This window comes from Rhinoraja longicauda, chromosome 33 (assembly GCF_053455715.1).
Source record: "Rhinoraja longicauda isolate Sanriku21f chromosome 33, sRhiLon1.1, whole genome shotgun sequence".
NCBI lineage: Eukaryota > Metazoa > Chordata > Chondrichthyes > Rajiformes > Arhynchobatidae > Rhinoraja > Rhinoraja longicauda.
The window spans coordinates 8727507-8748925 of record NC_135985.1 but is presented as its reverse complement, the minus strand read 5'-3'; the positions used below and the strand labels follow the sequence as shown (position 1 = coordinate 8748925).

The 21419-nt window shown below is 47.5% G+C and overlaps 1 protein-coding gene across 7 annotated transcripts in view; it reads right to left on the bottom strand.

Moving 5' to 3' along the window:
• sema6d (semaphorin 6D) overlaps positions 1-21419 on the bottom strand; it is a 346157-nt gene that overhangs the window by 97064 nt on the left and 227674 nt on the right. For all 7 annotated transcript variants that reach the window (XM_078427456.1, XM_078427455.1, XM_078427461.1 and 4 more), the window contains 2 exons: positions 18013-18151; positions 4874-5011 (listed from right to left, as the gene is read on the bottom strand). In XM_078427456.1, coding sequence (XP_078283582.1) covers positions 4874-4876 — 3 coding nt within the window. In that variant the 5' untranslated portion in view covers positions 4877-5011; positions 18013-18151. The remainder of the gene's footprint in view (positions 1-4873; positions 5012-18012; positions 18152-21419) is intronic.

The following is a 21419-nucleotide window of genomic DNA, read 5'->3' as shown; positions in this document are numbered from 1 at the left end:
AATAGGTATGTTATGTTGCAATTGTTCTGGGTGTGGGCGCGGCCTTATCTGGAATACTGCCTACAGTTTTGGTCGCCTTATCTAAAAAAGATATAGTAAGGCTGGAGGCAGTCCAGAGGAGATTCCAGAGGAGATTCACCAGGCCAATGCCTGGAACGAGTTGTCTGTCCAAGAGAGGCTAAATATTTGGGTTTGTTTAGTTTAGTTTTTTTTTAGTTTAGAGATACAGGGCGGAAACAGGCCCTTCGGCCCACCGAGTCTGCACCGACCAGCGATCCCCGCACACTGACACTACCCTGCACAAAATAGGGGCAACTTTTACATTTATACCTACAAACCTGTATGTCTTTGGAGCGTGGGAGGAAACCGAAGATCTCGGAGGAAAACCCACGTGGTCACGGGCAGAACGTACAAGCTCCGTACAGACGGCACCCGTAGTCAGGATCGAACCCTGGTCTCCGGTGCTGTAAGCGCTGTAAGGCAGCAACGCTTAATCAGGTATACAACCTCAAGTTTCATAAGTTCATAAGTTATAGGAGCAGGATTTGGGCCACTCTGGCCATCGAGTCCACATCGCATCTACTCCGCCATTCAATCATGGCTGAGATATCTTTCCCACTTAACCTCATTCTCCTGCCTTCTCCCCATAACCCCTGACACACGTACTAATCAAGAATCTATCAATCTCCACCTTAAAAATATCCATTGACTTGGCCTCCACAGCCAATGAATGAATTCCACAGATTCACCAGCCTCTGACTACAGAAATTCCTCCTTATCTCCGTTCTAAACGTACGCCCTTTTATTCTGAGGCTGTGGCCTCTGGTCCTAGGCTTCTCCACATCCACTCTATCCAGGCCTTTCAATGAGGTCCCCCCTCATCACTCTAAACTCCAGCGAGTACAGGCCCAGTGCCGTCAAATGCTCAACACATTTCTTCACATTCTGTTCCATCAGCCATTGTCCTTTCCCTTTAACCTAACTCACCCACGTCGCATTGTGGTCTCTTTCTTCCTGTCAGCCAGCTCCCCAGCTCCGCTAGGACTCCAGCAGTTGAGCAAAGGTTGCAGGAACCCCCTGTGCTTATGTCGGGACCCCGAGCAACATCTGACAATGAGCCCCTCTCTCCGAACGGGAGTCACACAGCCCCAAGGCCATCACGATTTTCCTATTTATTTATGAACAACACTTTTCAATTATTTAATTGTTAATAGTTTTTAAATTACTTCTGAATGTCAGGGACATTCGGAGCAGTCAACAAACCGTGCCAACTTTGACAGGTGGCGTAACTGGGAGTGTAGACGTCTTCATGGAGTTTGTTGGCAGGGCGAGTTCAAATCCACCCATGAGTCCCAGTCAGCTCACGGCCTAAGAGGGCCCGCATTTACCACTTATACATATTTAAAGAATTCCAATCTGTTAAGAGTCATAGAGTCATAGAGTCCTACAGCACAGAAAGAGGCCCTTCGACCCATCGTGTCCGCGCCGCCCGTTACCAACACAGTCTAATTTTAATCCCATTTTCCCGCATTTGGACCGTAGCCCTGAATGTTGTAGCATTTCAAGTGCCCATCCAAATGCCTCTTAAACGTTGTGAGTGTTCCCGCCTCCACCACCACCCCAGGCAGCGAGTTCCAGACTCCAACCACCCTCTGGGTGAAAAAGTTCCTTCTCACATCCCCCCGAAACCTCCCTCCCCTTACCCTGTATCTATGTCCCCTCGTTGTTGAACCTTCCACCAGTGGAAGAAGTTCCCCGCCATCTACCTTATCTATGCCCCTCATGATCTTGTACACCTCGATCATGTCCCCTCTCAGCCTTCTCTGCTCCAGGGAAAACAACCCCAGTCTGCTCAGTCTCTCCTCATTCTTTCATCTATTGATAGTTTATTCTTATATTCTATTTCACTCCATTAATTTCTTGGCCATCATTTGTGAGATTAAAATTCTCCTAATCATCAGTATTCTGTCCTCCGCCCACGATATTAGTGCACAATGCAAATATAAAAATATCTTTCCAACAGAACAAAAAATGAAACTTGGATTGTTATGAAGCACCAATCAATTGGAATTTTAGACTTTAGACTTCAGCGATACAGGGCGGAAGCAGGCCCCTCGGCCCACCGACCAGCGATCACCCCGTACCTGAGCACTGTGCTGCACACTAGGGACAATTTACAATTAACAGAAGCCAATTAACCTACAAACCTGTGCGTCTGTTGGAGTGTGGGAGGAAACCGGAGCACCCGGAGGAAACCCACGCGGTTACGGTGAGAAAGTACAAACTCCGTACAGACAGCGCCCGTAGTTAGAAACGTACAAAATTCTTAAGGGGTTGGACAGGCTAGATGCGGGAAGATTGTTCCCGATGTTGGGGAATTCCAGAACCAGGGGTCACAGCTTAAGGATAAGGGGGAAGTCTTTTAGGACCGAGATGAGAACGTTTTTTTTTTCACACAGAGAGTGGTGAATCTGTGGAATTCTCTGCCACAGAAGGTAGTTGAGGCCAGTTCATTGGCTATATTTAAGAGGGAGTTAGATGTGGCCCTTGTGGCTAAAGGGATCAGGGGGTATGGAGAGAAGGCAGGTACAGGTTACTGAGTTGGATGATCAGCCATGATCATATTGAATGGCGGTGCAGGCTCGAAGGGCCGAATGGCCTACTCCTGCACCTATTTTCTATGTTTCTATGTTTCTATGTAGTCAGGATCGAACCTGGATCTCTGGTGCTGTAAAGCAGCAACTCTAATGTTGTGCCACCGTGCACATTTAATATTCATTTGAAATTTGTTTTGGTCCTCCCTGCTTGTGGTTCTACCCGAAGGGATCAGGGCAGGCGAATACCAATGTGCTCACGTCTCCTGGAGTGCAGGCTTGGATTTTCAAAGAGCTGGAGGTATTTCTCTCAAGTTCTGATGTTTTCATTGTGAGGTAAAAAAAAGTACGATCGCAGGTTTACCACCAATTTTCTGGCACCTGATGGTCCTGCACCTCCTTACATCCGGACCAAATTACCAGAGCGCACTTGATATTCCATGGGCAGCCACAGATGGCGCTGTGTGTGGCGTGCACGCACTCAGACCGCGTCTCACCGTCCCGATAGACTTATTTGTTTACATCTGTTTTCATCGACCCCTCGGTTTTGTGCACTTCTTAGTTTATTTCGCTAACATTTAACCCCAGCTATGGATTCGAAGCAAGATACAAGTGACAGTCATGTTGTCATAAGTTCATAGTTCATAGGTTAGCGGGGCAAAATTAGGCCATTCGGCCCATCAAGTCTACTCCGTAATTCAATCACGTCTATCTTTCCCTCTCAGGCCCCATTCTCTCCATAACCCCTGACACTATTACTTATCAAGAATCTATCAATCTCCAGGGATAATTGTCAAGTGTATTTAATTCACATTTAATATATTTGTTTCCGGCAGTCCAGGGTGCTTCAGAGACACGGGAGAGGTATAATTAGTGGGTCAGAGATATGTTGTATTATTATTGTTATTGCTATTATGTGACCTCTGTTGGTCTGGCAAGATGGACAATCTGGCAAGGGTCTGGAACCGAGGGTGCTGGGAAATCGGTGGTGGGTCTGTAAATGAAACGTTACATAAAGGCAAGGGGCTTGAAGCAGAACATGTGCGAATGCACTCAGCCAATGCTGCCTGTCCTCTGCACAAGTACCCACCCCTGTTCTCATTACAGAAACCATGCCTCCGGCTACAAGTTGCACATCGGGCTACTCTCTTGATGAGGGAGACTGGGCAGAGGTTGAATCTTTCTGACAATAAGCACCAAAGCTTTTTTTAGAACGGAGATGAGGAAAAACGTTTTTTAAAACGGAGATGAGGAAAAACTTTTTCAGTCAGAGAGTTGTAAATCTGTGGAATTCTCTGCCTCAGAAGGCCAATTCTCTGAATGCATTCAAGAGAGAGCATTCAAGAGAGAGCTCGGCCGCGGGGCCTTCCATTGCCCGGCGCGGCTCGGCCGCTGGACTTAACATCGCCGGCGCGGCTCGGCCGCGGGAAGTTTCAGCGCCCAGTGCGGCTCGGCCGCGGGGCCTTCCATCCCCTTGCGGGGGGCTGTGCGTGTCAGTCGCCTAGTTAGGGGTCGAGCTGCCTGTCCGTGGGCGTGGGGGGTAGAGAGTGGAAGTTTTGTTGCCTTCCAACACAGTGAGGGGGTGTTTGGACTCACTGTGATGGATGTTTGTCTTGGGGTCGTGTATCCTGTGTACTTTTTTTTCTTTTTTTTGTTGTGTTTTGTGACTGCTGTAATTTCGTTCGGTACTTGTACCGAATGACAATAAAGTTCTATACTATACTATCTTATACTATAGAGCTCTTAAGGATAGTGGAGTCAGGGGGTATGGGGAGAAAGCAAGAACGGGGTACTGATTGAGAATGATCAGCCATGATCACATTGAATGGCGGTGCTGGCTCGAAGGGCCGTATGGCCTACTCCTGCACCTATTGTCTATTGTCTATTGTCAAAGAACTGTAATTGAAATATTTTCCTCCCACAGAAAATCTCTCTCGGCCTTTCCACCAAATCAATGTGAATTGAAACAATCTTTTTCTGAAGACTGGACATTTTCTTTTATACAATAGAAATTCTTGCCAGGGTTTTACAGATTTTCCTTTCATTGACCATGGAAGTATAGTTTATATCCCTTGGATAACAGACTCAGAACATTTTAATTTCCACCACTACTTGGGAAATCCATATTTTTGATGTCTGCGGTGTTATCCATGGAATATAATTATCTCAAAGTGGCGGGTGGTTATTGAGTTGTCATTGCTCAGTACAGTTGCATTATTTTGTCAGCAGAAAGCAGTTACAGGATCATAATTGCAGAATTACAGGTGTAAATCACTCACCATCCCAGGAGGTAAGTGGAGATCTGCCTGGGAATAGTTGCTCGATGAGGATGCTTCACTGTTGGAGTGTCCGGGAGCTTCAACAGAATGCTGGCCTGTCCGCAGAGCTTGCTTCCATCGCTGAGCACTCTGTCACAACTTGAAAAGGGAGCAGGGGAAGAATGGAGGACAGGAGGGGGTGCGAGAGAGTGTGGGGGATAGAGAGAGAGAGAGAGAGAGAGAGAGAGAGAGAGAGAGAGAGAGAGAGAGAGAGAGAGAGAGAGAGAGGGAGAGGGAGAGGGAGAGAGAGAGAGAGAGAGGAGAGAGAGAGAGAGAGAGGAGAGAGAGAGAGAGAGAGAGGAGAGAGAAGAGAGAGAGAGAGAGAGAGAGAGAGAGAGAGAGAGAGAGAGAGAGAGAGAGGAGAAGAGAGAGAGAGAGAGAGAGAGAGAGAGAGAGAGAGAGAGAGAGAGAGAGAGAGAGAGAGGATGAGGGGGAGAGGGTGAGGGGCAGAGGTAGCGAGAGAGGAAGAGAGGGAAGGGAGGGAGAGAGAGTGGGAGAGAGGGAGGAAGGGGGAGGAATGAAGGGAGGGATGGAGGAAGGGAGAGGGAGAGTGGGAGACAGTTAGAGGGAGAGAGGGAAGGAGAGAGAGAGAGAGAGAGAGAGAGAGAGGAAGGAAGAGGGAGAGAGGTGAGGGAGAGAGGTGAGGGAGAGAGGGAGGGAGAGAGAGTGGGGAGAGGGAGGAAGGGGGAGGGAGGGAGGGAGGGAGAATGGGAGAGGGAGAATGAGAGAGGGAAGGAGAGAGAGAAAGGGAGAGGAAAAGAGGAAGAGGGAGAGAGGGTGAGGGAGAGAGGGAGGGAGAGAAGAACATCAATATCAACACCATGCTTTAATGTGTGCAAAACTGTTAAGCTATAGTTAAGAATAATAGAGAATAAAGCTATTAAGATAGAATTTTAATTTATCTTTTCAATGACTTTAATTTGCCTTCTCCAAGATGCCTTTCCATTGCGTGAGTACAGGCTACGTCCCTGAGGCCTCATCCACTGTGCCTGAGCCATAATGCTGAGTTTACAAGCACTTTTATTGTATTTGAAGGTTTGGATGTCACGGTCATCTTGGATCTTGTCCACAATACCACGCTGGCAGTCCCTGTGCCAGGGGGAGGCTCAGTCTGCAGTGGGCTCGGCTTTGAATCAGCAGATGGCAAGGTCAGGCCCAGCCCCGGTTGCCGGAGCAGGCACCCCTGGGCCCGCTTGTCCACTGCCGCGATGGGTCAGTGGTGCAGAGTCCCCTCGTTGCGAAGAGGCGCGCACACAAAGGCGCTCGTCTCTCGTAGGTGGATGCAAAAGATCCTCCAGCACAAGCACATTGTCCACGGAGTCATTCCCTGTTATTTATCTCTTGGAGCGTCGAACAGCACAGCACAAGGACAGGCCCTTCGGCCCACAATGTCTGTGCCGAACACAATGCCAAGAACAACTCTTATCGACCTGCATATCGCTCCATTCCCTCCATATCCATGTGGCCTATCCAAACGTCTCTTAAAGGCCTTTCCTGTACCTGCCCCCACTGACGCCCCTGGCAGCACATTCAAGGCACTGACCTCCCTCCGCGTATAAAAACGCCCTTCTCACCTTCATGGGAGGTGGTCTTGGAGGGGAGGATGCTCCTCAAACTGTGGAGCATCTTGGACAATACAGCTCACCCCCTCCATGACTACACTGGCCAACCTGAGGAGTACCTTCAGCAACCGACTGGTTCCACCAAGATCCTTCTTCCCTGCAGCCATCCAATTGTACAACTCCTCCCTCTTCTGTCGTGGGGTAGACTGACTCCCCCCCCCACCCCCACCCCCACCCCCCTCCACCCCCACCCCCCTCCCCAATCTCTGCTCATCCCCAATCCTTTCCACTCATCACTGTAATTTCATGTTTCATGTTTATGACTGCTGGCAGATCAATTTCCCTCCTGGGATAAATAAAGTTCTATTGTATCGTATCGTCTCGTATGGTAAAGCTATGCCCTTGAGCTGGGTTTTCCTTTTGATCTTGGAAACAGTATCTGATCTTTTTCATTGCGTTTGTCGGTATTTGTGTGCAAATTTGTTGCTGTGCTCTCTCAACCTTTCACCGAAAGTAATGCACTTTTTCCACCCCTTCCAGGAAATTAAAGTTTATTTTATTGCTACATTGTTCAATATCAACCTTGATGGGCCTACACTGTGTGTTTACCAATACGTTATCCAATGCTGATGGGTTATATGGGACAACCCCCGAAGATATTTCCCAAACTCACAACTTTACTTTTGTTTAGTTTAGAGATGCAGTGTGGAAAGAGACCCTCTGGCCCAGTCACTGCCGGCCACTGATCAGCCATGCACTAGTTTTATCCTACACACCAGGGACGATTTACAGAAGCCAGTTGACCTGCATATCTTTGGAATGTGGGAGGAAACTGGAGCACCCAGGGAAAATCCATGTGGACACAGGGAAAACGTACAGGCAGCACCCATAGTCAGGATCAAATCCAGGTCTCTGGCGCTGTGAGGCAGCAACTCTACCGCTGTCCTAATGCCTTTCAAATGCTGTTATACTACCTGCCTCAACTACCTCCTCCAGCAGCTTGTTCAACATACCCACCACCCTCCGAGTAAAGATTTTGACCCTCAGATTCCTATCAAATCTTTCCCCTCTCACCTTAAACCTATGGCCTCGAGTCTAGTTCATGATTCCCCCACTCTGGGGAAAAGATGCTGTGCATTCACGTTATCTATTAACCTCATGATTTTAGACACCTTAATAAGATCGCCCCCTCAGCCTCCTGCGCTGCAAGGAATAAGGTCCAAGGCTGACCATGGCTCAGTCCTCGAATCCTGGAATTGCTACCATGGTGCTACCGACATCTTTTGCTGGGTGGGAACTGTTCACGGTGATATCTGAATGTTTGAGCGAAGTGCCCTGGTTTAACAACGCGATGAACCTTTGTAGGCCTTTGTATATATTGAAAATATATTGCTGAGGTGGCACAGTGGCGCAGCGGTAGAGTTACACCTTACAGTGCCAGAGACCCGGGTTCGATCCTGACTATGGGTGCCATCCATATAGAGTATGTACGTTCTCCCCGCGACCACATTGGTTTTCTCCGGGTGCTCCGGTTTCCTCCCACGCTCCAGAAACGTACAAGTTTGTAGGTTAATTGGCTTTGGTAAAAATTGTAAATTGTCCCTAGTGTGTAGGATAGTGTTAGTGTACAGGGTGATCATTAGTTGGCACGGACTCGATGGACTAAAGGGCCTGTTTCTTCGCTGTATAACTAAACTAAACTCAACTAAACTGTAAACTAAACTAAACTAAACTGTGTCTTTAAACATTTCTGTCTTGCGATCAATTCAGGTTACGCACAAGGCCCTGGTGATGGCATAAGGAACTGCAGATGCTGGTTGACTCAATAAACGACACAAAGTGCTGGAGTAACTCAGCGGGTCAGGCAGCATCTCTGGAGAACATGGATAGGCGCCGTTTCGGGTTGGGGACCCTGTTGTAAACGGGGGGCGGCCTGCATCCAGTAGGATGGATGGCCATGAGGCCTTCCTCGAGCTACTGAGAAGAGGCAATGCTTAAAGAAAAACAATATGGCATGTAACAGTTCCCCATTGATTTCCACGGGTAAACTGTTTGACAGCCCAGGCACGTGTGTGGTGTCCACTGCCAAGCTGCAACTACTTCGCTGTCAGGCAAAATGATCGCTCTCGTCCCTTAACCTTGAGCTCCACCGATAACAAAGGAGTAAAGCACGGCTTAATTCCCCTCCAACACAAGGTGGCCACATCATTTGCATGTCGCTCATGAAGACAAGGGAACCGCTTCACTAATCTGTGTGAAATGGCAACAATATTTATTATTCTTCGCTTTAGGAAAACATTACCCTGACACGGGACAGAGGGTTGTCTAATTTACTCAGTAAACCTGCACAATTTTAGTCAAATATAGAATTCTAAGCAAACGACAACGGCTGAACTCCGCTTTTAACTGGGGGCTGCTTCGCAAGGATTGTGGTGGGTTTAGCAGGCTGCCATGGTCCCAACAACTGGAGGTTCTCACGCGATATACCGACTGTGGATGCAATGCGGCCGGATTTCTGTGTTAAGAGGCATTATCCAACGGCAAGGAAGATTTCAAACCCGGTCATTCACGGGCACATAAAACAACGCAAGTTGCCCAATCTACGAGTCAAATCAGCGACAGCTTTCGAGCCGTTTGCCGGGGCCTTTGCAACAACCCTGGACGAGGCACTCCGTATCTGCATATTAAAATGTGTCATGAGAAATTGGAGTTGTTGTTTCTGTTGGCATTCTTGCTATGGAGGGCGTGCAGCGTAGGTTCACTAGATTAATTCCCGGAATGGCGGGACTGTCGTATGTTGAAAGGCTGGAGCGATTGGGCTTGTATACACTGGAATTTAGAAGGATGAGGGGGGATTTTATTGAAACATATAAGATAATTAGGGGATTGGACACATTAGAGGCAGATAACATGTTCCCAATGTTGGGGGAGTCCAGAACAAGGGGCCACAGTTTGAGAATAAGGGGTAGGCCATTTAGAACGGAGATGAGGAAGAACTTTTTCAGTCAGAGGGTGGTGAAGGTGTGGAATTCTCTGCCTCAGAAGGCAGTGGAGGCCAGTTCGTTGGATGCTTTCAAGAGAGAGCTGGATAGAGCTCTTAAGGATAGCGGAGTGAGGGGGTATGGGGAGAAGGCAGGAACGGGGTACTGATTGATAGTGATCAGCCATGATCGCATTGAATGGCGGTGCTGGCTCGAAGGGCTGAATGGCCTACTCCTGCACCTATTGTCTATTGTCTATTGTCTATTGGCATCTCTGAGCGAAACACTTTCCAATTTTGAAAGCATGCTGACAAATCATTCTTTACCGCGGACACAGGCCCCACTCTGAAGGACGTCACTGTTGGGAAACTGGAATTTCACAATTTTGTTGAAACGATGTTTTTTTAGGTGGTTAATGCATAGAAACAGATGCTGGAGAGGAGTCTACCTGTATCAGTGCTTTGAGGAATGACAGCTATGAATCAGCAACACCACCCGAAGAACATATAAAACTAGACACCATGAACACAATTTTACTAATGTGTGGGAAGGAAATGCAGATGCTGGTTTAAACCGAAGATAGTCACAAAAAGCTGGAGTGAAGAAGGGTCTCGACCCGAAACGTCACCTATTCCTTTTCTCCAGAGATGCTGTCTGACCCGCTGAGTTACTCCAGCTTTTTGTGCCCATCTACAGTTTTACCAAAGGTGGTTTAACGGATTGCTAACTGATTTCGACTGACTTCTTTACAATACTACTTTGCAATACTACTTTGCAATACTACTTTACAATACTACTTTTAGCAATTCAAATTAGATAGCGGTCTTAAAATAGACATACAGCAGATTGCTCACAGACTTTGGAATGGTTATGTGAAACACATAATTTATAATGTGGGGGGAATTCAGTCAGTGATCTCCATAATCCATTTGGTTGCCTGAACACAAAACTCTGCTCCGTTTCTGCAGTTGAAGGCGTTTTAATGGATACTGAGGAAATATATAACAACAGTTCCAAATGATTTATGCTCCTTGCACAGGCTTATTGTCACTCATTGTTTACAAGGGTACACTTATCCTAAAATAGAGTTCAGATTTTGGGAGCTTTTGGAATAATTTGTTCATATTTTCTCATTCTCATTCTCTCCCCAACAGGCCTGGATAGGGTGGATGTGGAGAGGATGTTTCCACTGGTGGGAGAGTCTAGGACTGGAGGTCACAGCCTCAGAATAAAAGGACGTGCCTTTAGAAAGATGAGGAGGAATTTCTTTAGTCAGAGGTTGGTGAATCTGCGAAATGCATTGCCACCGAAGGCTGTAGAGGCCAAGTCAATGGGTATTTTTAAGGTGGAGATTGATAGGTTCTTGATTATTACGGGTGTCATGGGTTATGGGGAGAAGGCAGGAGAATGGGGTTGAGAGGGAAAGATGGATCAGCCATGATTGAATGGCGGAGTACGGATCGGCTAATATTGCTCCTATGAACTACTCAATGTCAATACTCCTCAGCTCCTCAGCCTGACCCAAAACATCACCTATCCTCTGAGCTGATCTCATGGCCGTACAGTGTATAAGATGTGACACCCTCTGATGCCACTCTGATCACTGGCACACAGGCCAGGAGACACCAATCCTCAGCATCATGGGTAACAGCTGGGCCCGATTCACTGATACGGGTCTGGCCACCAGAACCTTGTCAGCCTACTCCTTATAAAAGATATCAGTGTGGTCACTGCCGACCCCGGAGTCGTCCCCTGTGCCACGACGGTTAGAAACCAGGAACTACAGATGGTGGTTTACAGAAAGAGGCACAGAGAGCTGCAGTAACTCAGTGGGACAGGCAGCATCTCTGGAGAACATGGACATGGAGAGCAAGAGTTCATTATACCCACCACCCCTTTACACAGAGTGTGAACGAGCTGCCAGAGGAGGTAGTTGAGGCAGGTACAATAACTCCATTTAAAAGACATTTGGACAGGTGCGTGAAAAGTAAAGGTTTAGAGGCTATGGGCCAAACGCAAGCAGGTGGGACATCTTGATCGGGACATCTTGATCGGCATGGGCATGCAGGATGGAGGGACTGTTTCCACGCTGTATGACTCGATGACTCTAGGTGATTGTAATTCAGGAAGAGCTGAACTGTGAAACAGCAGGTCTTGCATAAATGGGTCATTACCTTTCATTTGAGGAAGGACATTCTTGCTATTGAGGGCGTGCAGCGTAGGTTCACTAGGTTAATTCACGGAATGGCGGGACTGTCGTATGTTGAAAGACTGGAGCGACCGGGCTTGTATACACTGGAATTTAGAAGGATGAGAGGGGATCTTATTGAAACATATAAGATTATTAAGGGGTTGGACATGTTAGAGGCAGGAAACATGTTCCCAATGTTGGGGCAGTCCAGAACCAGGGGCCACAGTTTAAGAATAAGGGGTAGGCCATTTTGAACGGAGATGAGGAAAAACTTTTTCAGTCAGAGAGTTGTGAATCTGTGGAATTTGCTGCCTCAGAAGGCAGTGGAGCCCAATTCTCTGAATGCTTTCAAGAGAGTGCTAGATAGAGCTCTTAAGGATAGCGGATTCAGGGGGTAGGGGGAGAAGGCAGGAACGGGGTACTGATTGAGAATGATCAGCCATGATCACATTGAATGGTGGTGCTGGCTCGAAGGGACGAATGGCCTACTCCTGCACCTATTGTCTATTGTCTATTGTCTATTTATTCAGTCAATTTGTAAGTTTGGAACTGCAAAGTTTTAAAGATATATTTTTTTCTTCTGACACAGCTTTGAAAAGATGCTCCCCTAAACTGGGATGTGGGTTGCATCCAAGTATGTATAATTTAAATTAGGAAGCAAAATACTAATCATATATATTATATCTATATTATATCTATATATATATTATATCTATTATATATATATATATATATATTTAGTTATAGTTATATTATTGGATAATACATTAACCAGTACTGATGGTTATTTTACGACACTACCCAAAGATATTTCCCAAACTCATAAATTTACTTTAATTTGGTTTGGAGATACAGTGCGGAAACAGGCCCTTCGGCCCACCGAGTCCGCATCGACCTGCGATCCACGTACACTAACACTCTCCAACACACCAAGGACAATTTACAATTTTTACCGCAGCCAATGAACCTACAAACCTGTGTGGAAGGAAACCGGAGCACCGGGATAAACCCGGAGAAAACACACGCAGTCAGTTGGAGAACGTACAAACTCTGTACGGACAGCACCCGTAGTCAGGATCGAACCTGGGTCCCAAGTGTCAAGATCGAACCCCACTCTACCACTGGGCCACCATTTTTTTTAAATGTCTTTAAAATATATTTGGATAGACATATAGATAAGAAGGATGTAGAGGGATATGGGACTCGCCCAGTATGGCAACTTGGACAGCACGGACAAAGATGGGCCAAAGGGCCTTTCCCCCATGCTGGACACCTCTATAACTCTCTCTCAATGTTACAATTTCTGCACCAAATTGAACACATCATTCAAGAGAATGGGCATATTTATTCCCACTGCTCTCATTTTATTGCACCTCCCTTGAACTTGGTGCGAAGTGGCATGCAATAAAAAGGTCATTTATGGAAGCTATGTTCAGGAGCTACTGTAGGGGTGCCTGGTTCCTCAAACGCACTCCATTTTACACAGTCGGCCTTAAATCAGTGAGCAGTGCTGTCAATGAAACGCCTTACACGCAAGTACAGAGTAAGAAAGTGGAAAATTGCATGAATATTTTATCAAGCACATCAAAGCCAATAAATTACTTTCGATATGTGGTCACTTGTTTTATGGGCGAGGGTGGCAGCCAATTTGTAAATCACCCGGTCCCACAAGTAGAAAAGAGATAAATGACTTCATCATCTATTCAGGGAGAGACAATTATATGTTTGTCAGAATTGAGAAAATAGCTCTGTTAGTCTTCGACCAGCACTCTGGCACAACAGTGGCGGTACTTGGTATCAGTGAAAGTAACAGCACAGCTGGCTGCCATTCGGCCCTTCAAGCCCACCCTAGCCCATAATTGATAAGTGTCGTCCTATTTGCAAGCCTGTGATCCATCGTTCTGCAGGTTACAATGGTCATTTTGGTGCGTTCTAAGTGCGATGTGCCCCCATCTCCATCGTCCTTTCAGGTGGCAAGTTCTAGACTGCCACTGCTCCTTGGGTGAAGTATAATTTTCCTCAACTCCCCTCTAATCCTTTTACCAAGTAACTTAAAGCTCTGTCAGCTAGTTGTCAAACACCTTCCAAGGAAAACACTTCACTCCGTCTACACCCCTCACAAGTTTACACACCGCAAGCAAAGATCTGTCTTCTTTGTTCCAAAAAACCCCAATCCCCATGAGGCATCCTTCTCCAGCCAGCCGGCAGCGGTAGAGTTGCGGCCGTACAGCGCCGGAGACCCGGGTTCGATCCTGGCTACGGGTGCTGCCTGTACGGAGCTTGTACGTTCTCCCTCGTGACCGCGTGGGTTTTCTCCGGGTGCTCCGGGTTTCCTCCCACACTCCAAAGACGTACAGGTTCTGTGGGTTAATTGGCTTCGGTAAAGAAATTGTAAATTGTCCCGAATGTGTGTGTGTGTGCGGGATAGTGCTAGTTTACGGGGTGGTGTGCGCACTCCCTGGGCCGAAGGGCCAGTTTCTGCGCTGTGTCGCGAAAATCTAAATTAAAAACCAAAGCCCAGCCCTGCAACATCCCTGTAAACCTCCTCTGTCACCTGTCAAGGGGTGGGATATATTAGGCAGCAAGTGAACAGTCAGTTCTTGAAGTTGATGTGTTGCAGGATGCAGGAGAATTGGGCATTTCCGCTGGTGCTGTAACAACATTCCTGTTGTGTGGAGATCAGGAGCAGACACAGACTGTGGTAGAGCCGACCCGGTGGTTTGTGGAACTGCAACATCACATCCCTACAGTATTTAGATTTTAGATTTAGAGATACAGCGCGGAAACAGGCCCTTCGGCCCACCGAGTCCGCGCCGCCCAGCGATCCCCGCACATTAACACTATCCTACACCCACTAGGGACAATTTTTACATTTACCCAGTCAATGAACCTGCATACCTGCACATCTTTGGAGTGTGGGAGGAAACCGAAGATCTCGGAGAAAACCCACGCAGGTCACGGGGAGAACGTACAAACTCCGTACAGACGGCGCCCGTAGTCAGGATCGAACCTGAGTCTCCGGCGCTGCACTCGCTGTAAGGCAGCAACTCTACCGCTGCGCCACCGTGCGGTGTCTTGGTTCTGTGTTCTGCCAGTATTTGGTGTCTTGGTTAGTACATGCATGCCTCCCCAATGTCCCCTTCTGCTGCCTTCACGGGTGTGGGCACGCTCTCCAACATGCCTTCTTCCTCTACGCTTTGCCTTTTACTATTTCTCCTTGACTTGACCAATATTCCCAAATGCAATATAACAGTATAACAGAAGTTTATTGTCATTCGGTATAAATACCGAACGAAATTTCAGCAGTCACAAGACACAGCAAAAAAAGAAAAGAACACAGGACACACGACCCCAACACCAACATCCATCACAGTGACTCCAAACACCCCCTCACTGTGATGGAAGGCAACAAAACTTCCACTCTCTTCCACTCTCTTCCCCCCGCGCCCACGGACAGGCAGCTCGATCCCTACCGAGGCGACCGACACGCACAGCCCCCGCAAGGGGATGGAAGGCCCCGCGGCCGAGCCGCACCGGGCGATGGAAGGCCCCGCGGCCGAGCCGCACCAGGCACTGAAACGTCCCGCGGCCGAGCCGCGCCGGCAATGTTAAGTCCAGCGGCCGAGCGGCGCCGGGCGATGGAAGGCCCCGCGGGCGATGGAAGGCCCCGCGGCCGAGCTGCGCCCCGGGGAAGAGACCTAATAAAAGAAAGGTTTCCCCCACCCCACCCCACCCCCCCCACCCCAACCACCCCCCCACCCCACCCACCCCCCCACCCCACCCACCCCACCCCCCGCACACATACAGAGCCAAAAACAGAAACAAAAACCATCCCAACACCGACACAAACAAAACAAAAAAGGAAAAAAAGACAAACAGACTGCCAGAGAGCCGCAGCCGTTAGGCGCAGCCACACGTGATTTACACTTCGGTGGAATGAATCCAAATTTATACTTCGGTACCCTTCAAAAGCCTAGGAACCTGGATCAGGGTCTCTGGTTACCAACGCCCACTGACTGTTACCTTCTACTAAGCTGCTTCTCCCTAATTGCTCATTTATGAACAGCCTCAGAATTAATTATTAATTATAACTAGACCAAGTGGACCCGTTGGGCCCAAACCTCTCCTGCATCGGTGCGGCACCCTCTCCCCTCCCCCTCCCCGCTCCCCCTCCCTCCACTACCCCCCTCCCCTCACCCCCTTCACTCCTTCCCCTCCCCCCCACTCCATCCCCCTCAACCCCTCATATCCCTCCCTCTCTCCCTCGCTCCCTAGGAGATAGATTTAAACTTTAAAATGTGAATAACTTTAAAAACATAACACCGATTTCAATGAAACTTCTTCCATTAGCACCAAAGGGACGACGGTGAGTAAGGTGGGCCTAAAATTGTCGCCCTGTCATGTACCGTTTTGGCTGTAGTTCAGGAACAAACAAACAAACAAACGAGAGTTTTAGTATATAGATGCCTCACCAAATGCCGGTACCTCCAAGAATGCTCCATTCCCTCAATACGGCTCGGATCCTTGCAGTGAGGCACTGACCTTCAGTTTTCTACGCTCGTAACCCTGGCCACGCTCCCATCTCACTACTACCACCGGGAAGAAGGAATGGGGAGCCTGACAACCGTGACCTCCAGGGTCAAGAACAGCTGGGTCCCAACAACCATCAGGCTCTTGAACACTAGACAACACTAACCTCAGCAACTATGACCTTCTATGGACTCTGTCTGTCTTGTACGACAGACTTTGGTTTTGAACTATTACGGTCTGGTTACCTAATATTACTGACTATTAACTTATTGTATTATTGGTAATTGTACTCGACCTGTGTGTGATTGCATTATCGAGTCTGTTGAGCTGCAGCAAGTGAGAATTTCATTGTCCTGTTGCCGGTACACATGACAATTAAGGGCAACATGGTGGTGCAGCGGTAGAGTTGCTGCCTCACGGTGCCAGAGACTCGGGTTCAATCCTGACCTCGGGTGCTGTCTGTGTGGAGTTTGCACGTTCTCCCTGTGACCGCACGGGTTTCCTCCGGGTGCTCCGGTTTCCTCCCACATCCCGAAGACGTGCAGGTTTGTGGGTTACTTGGCCTCTGCAAATTGCCCCCAGTGTGTGGAGGGTGGAACTAGTGTGAATGGGTGATGGCTGGTCAGCACGGACTTGGTGGGCCGAAAGGCCTGTTTCCACACTGTATCCCTAAACTAGACTAAATAAACTAAATTAAACTAAACTACAAAACTTAAGACTTAAACTTAACTCAGTCTGAAGAAGGGTCTCAGCCTGAAACGTCACCCATTCCTTCTAGCCACAGATGCTGCTTGTCTGCTGAGTTACTCTGGCATTTCGCGTCTATCGTCACCTGGCCACATGCAGGTGGTGTAGTTTGACACTGCGTGCAAGGGTGCGTGAGGGTATATTGTTGTATTTCCAAGATCTGTGTGGGTTCATGAAATTAGTGAGCATTGGCGAATTATTTCAGAGCCAAGTAATTCATTTTATGTTGGTGCGATTGGAAGGAAAGATTTATTTCCGTCGAGCTTGCCGACTGATTGCTGCGATGATATGGGATAGAAGGTGGTGCGTTAGCCTTCTCCTTAATTCACCTTCCCATTCCTACACAGACCTTTCTGTCCTCGGTCTCCTCCACTGTCAGAGAGAGGCTAAACGCAAATTGGAGGAACAGCATCTCATATGTCACTTGGGCAGCTTACAGCCCAGTGATATGAATATTGATCTCTCTCACGTTCGGTAGCCCCGGCATTCCTTCTCTCTCTCTATCCCTCCCCCACCCAAGTCGTACCGGCTTCTCGTTTCCACCCTACAAACAGCTTACAATGGCTTGTTTCCTTTATCATCGTCCCTTTTTTTTGCGTATCTTTTATTCACTGTTCTTTATCTCTCCGCATCATTGTCTATATCTCTCGTTTCCCTTGTCCCTAACCAGTCTGAAGAAGGGTCTCGACCCGAAACATCACCCATCCCTTCTCTCCAGAGATGCTGCCTGTCCTGCTGAGTTACTCCAGCTTTTTGCGTCTATCTCCGGGTTTAAACCAGCAGCTGCAGTCCCTTCCTACACAGTACATTAGCATGGCAGCTTCCCCATCTTGTCATATTCCTTATCTCACTGGAAGCCGCAGATGATTCCTGGGGGTGATGTTATCTCTGCATATGAGATACAGGATCATATTGGAGTTTTAGTATCTTGCAATCTCTTCACAGCTGTATAATCACTGATACAATGCAGTGCAATTTGATTCCAAAGCCCGAGGAATCTACAGGCTTCAACCATGTTTGGCTTGGACATGGCAATTTTTTTGCTAAGTGCCGTGAAATTTTTCGCCACTGATCTCAACTTCGACTCACTATCAAGTTCTTGAGAAGCAGTCGTTTTAACAGCGGCAGGTCCACCAACGCTGCAGAGGTTATTCGCAGCACCCGGGAAACTATTTTTCATTGCCGCCAATCATTCAGGAGTCATGTTGCAAGTAGACGAGCCCTCGAGCTGTGTGGGCAACAGGATATTATTAAACATCCGCTGCACTGTTAACGCTCGACTGCGAAGTGAAGTAGGTGACCCTGCCCGGTCCATCGCGGGTGCTGACCCCATCGCCATCGAAGGGATCTGCAGGAGTTGCTGCCTCAGAAATGGCAGCCAATGTCATGATAGACCCACACGACCCTAGCCACGACAAGGTGACTACCAGCCGCGGTCTCAATAAGACCACCATTGGGCTTGAAGGTACACAAGCCTGAATACCATGGCCACCAGGTTCAAGCCCTGCTTCTTCCCAACAATCAGGCTCTTGAACGCAGCACAACGCTAACCTCAGCAACTATGGTCTTCTGTGTACTGTGCCTTTGGTTGCACTGTGGAGATTTCAGTTTTGCACTGTTGTGCTTACCTAATATTTCAATTACTGATTTATTGCGTTATTGATTATTATACATATATTTGTGCACTCTTGTGTTAACGGGCCAGTTAAGCTGCAGCAGGTAAGGATTTCATTGACGGTCCATATGACAATTAAACACTCTTGAATCTCTTGACTTTGATCTTGAACTATTAAAGATTAAGATTCAAGTCACTGAATCTTGGACCTAGTTATCAGGAACAGTGCCAGGGGGAACCAGGGGTTTTCCTGGCCACTAAATCTCCATTTGCCAGCACAGTTAACAATTCCAGAGTCTGCAGAAGACGACTTGGGCAGATTTTCTTCTGTAGATACACACAAAAAGCTGGAGTAACCCAGCGGGTCAGGCAGCATCTCTGGAGAGAAGAAATGGGCGACGTTTTGGATCGAGACCTTTCTTCTTCCGCGCCTTGTTTGGGCTGCAGTTTGGGTTGCAGTTTATGCACATTCCCTACTGCTGATCTGAATTCTACCACCTACGTGAGTAGACATCAGCAGCTTAGCCTGGCTTTGTGGAAGAGGTTCATGGGTTCAAATCCCTGTGACCACGTGGGTTTTCTCAGGGTGCTCTGGTTTCCTCCCACACTCCAAAGACGTGCAGGATTGTAGGTTAATTGGCTTTACATCACCTATTCCTTTTCTCCAGAGATGCTGTCTGACCCGTTGAGTTACTCCATCTTTTTGTGGCCTATCTTCAGGTTTGTAGGCTAATTGGCTTTGGTAAAATTGTAAATTGTCCTTAGGATGTGTCGGGCAGTGCTAGTGGAGGGGATGATGGCTGGGTCGGTGCGGACTCGGTGGGCCAAAGGGCCTGTTTCTGTGCTGTATCTCTAACTAAACTACACGAAACACAGCATTTGCAGCAAGAAATGGTGGGTTTATGGTAGCCAAAATGTTCAGTGGCTTGACACACCCGCCAGTCTACAACATAAACATCTTTGAGAGTCTCTAACACAACCATGAAGTACTGGAAAAATCCACTGTTTAAAATTCCTCCAAAATATAGCCCATGTAATTTAATTTTACCCTACCAGCCATAGTATAGATATAAATCACCACTAATGCTTCTCATAAACACTGCTCTACAGCTGCACAAATGACATGTTCTATGATTATTGAATAAAGTTATTAAAAACCTATTCATTTCACATTGGAAATCTAAAGCTGAGAACATTATGATTGATTCAATTCAGACTTTTCCAATATTTTGTGGACAAGCATTTCATAATTAACTTCTGTATGTGACAGTTTTAAAATGAATGCCAAGCAAGTTCTTATCTATCAAAAAACAAAATACCAAGAAAACCATTATTTGCTTTCCTATAATTACCATAAACACTTGGAGTTGCTTCAGTGCATTCCTGAAGGCAAGATAATGTTGGAGGATCACTGTGTGTTCAAAGATTGCCACCAGTTCACCCATGAAGTCAACCTTTGAGTTCCAGTGGCTGCTTGCATCAGCTACGCTCCACCATGCACTAACTTAGTGTCTAACGCATGGACAATTTACCGTTGATTATTGCATAAAGGAATCACTATGGTTTTCATGTTCTCCAGTCTAACCTCTCTTTTAGGCTCGGCGATCGCTTCGCTGAACACCTGCGCTCGGTCCGCATTAACCAAACTGATCTCCTGGTGGCCGAGCACTTCAACTCCCCCTCCCATTCCCAGTCTGACCTTTCTGTCATGGGCCTCCTCCAGTGCCATAGTGAGGCCCACCGGAAATTGGAGGAACAGCACCTCATATTTCGCCTGGGCAGTTTACAGCCCAGTGGTATGAACATCGACTTCTCCAACTTTAGATAGTTCCTCTGTCCCTCCCTTCCCCTCCTCCTTCCCAGATCTCCCTCTATCTTCCTGTCTCCACCTATATCCTTCCTTTGTCCCGCCCCCCTGACATCAGTCTGAAGAAGGGTCTCGACCCGAAACGTCACCCATTCCTTCTCTCCCGAGATGCTGCCTGACCCGCTGAGTTACTCCAGCATTTTGTGAATAAATCTCTTTTTGCAGTCTTGTTTTTGGGCAACATATCCGAGGCAGGATGTGCTGGCTCTGGAGTCATAGAATCTCCAGAGGAGGTTTACAAGAATGATCCCAGGAATGAGTAGGTTAACATATGATGAGCGTTTGTCATCACTGGGCCTGAACTCGCTGGAGTTTAGAAGAATGAGGGGGGAACCTCGTTGAAACGTACAAAATATTGAAAGGCTTGGATAAGAGTGGATGTGGAGAGGATGTTTCCACTAGTGGGATAGTCTAGGATTAGAGGTCATAGCCTCAGAATTAAAGGACTTTCTTTTAGGAAGGAGACGAGGAGAAATTTCTTTGGTCAGAGGTTGATGAATCTGTGGAATTCTTTGCCACAGAAGGCTATGGAAGCCAAGTCAATGGATATTTTTAAGGCAGAGATAGATAGATTCTTGATTAGTACGGGTGTCAGAGATTATGGGGAGAAGGCAGGAGAATGGGGTTAGGAGGGAGAGATAGATCAGCCATGATTGAATGGTGGCATAGACTTAATGGGCCGAATGGCTTCTATCACTTATGATCTTATGATTTTATTGAATGTGGGCAGGATCGAACCAATGGTTCCACCTTTAACTATGCAACCTCATGGTCAAGAGAGGAATAGATCGGGTAGGCGCACAGAGTCTCTTGCACAGAGTAGGGGAATCGAGAACCAGAGGACATAGGTTTAAGGTGAGGAGGGAAAGATTTAATAGTAACCTGAGGGGTAACTTTTTCACACAAAGGGTCGTGGAACGAGCTGACGGAGGAGGTTGTAGAGGCAGGGACTATCGCGACATTTGAGAAACAGTCAGACAGGCACGTGGATAGGACAGGTTTAGAGGGATATGG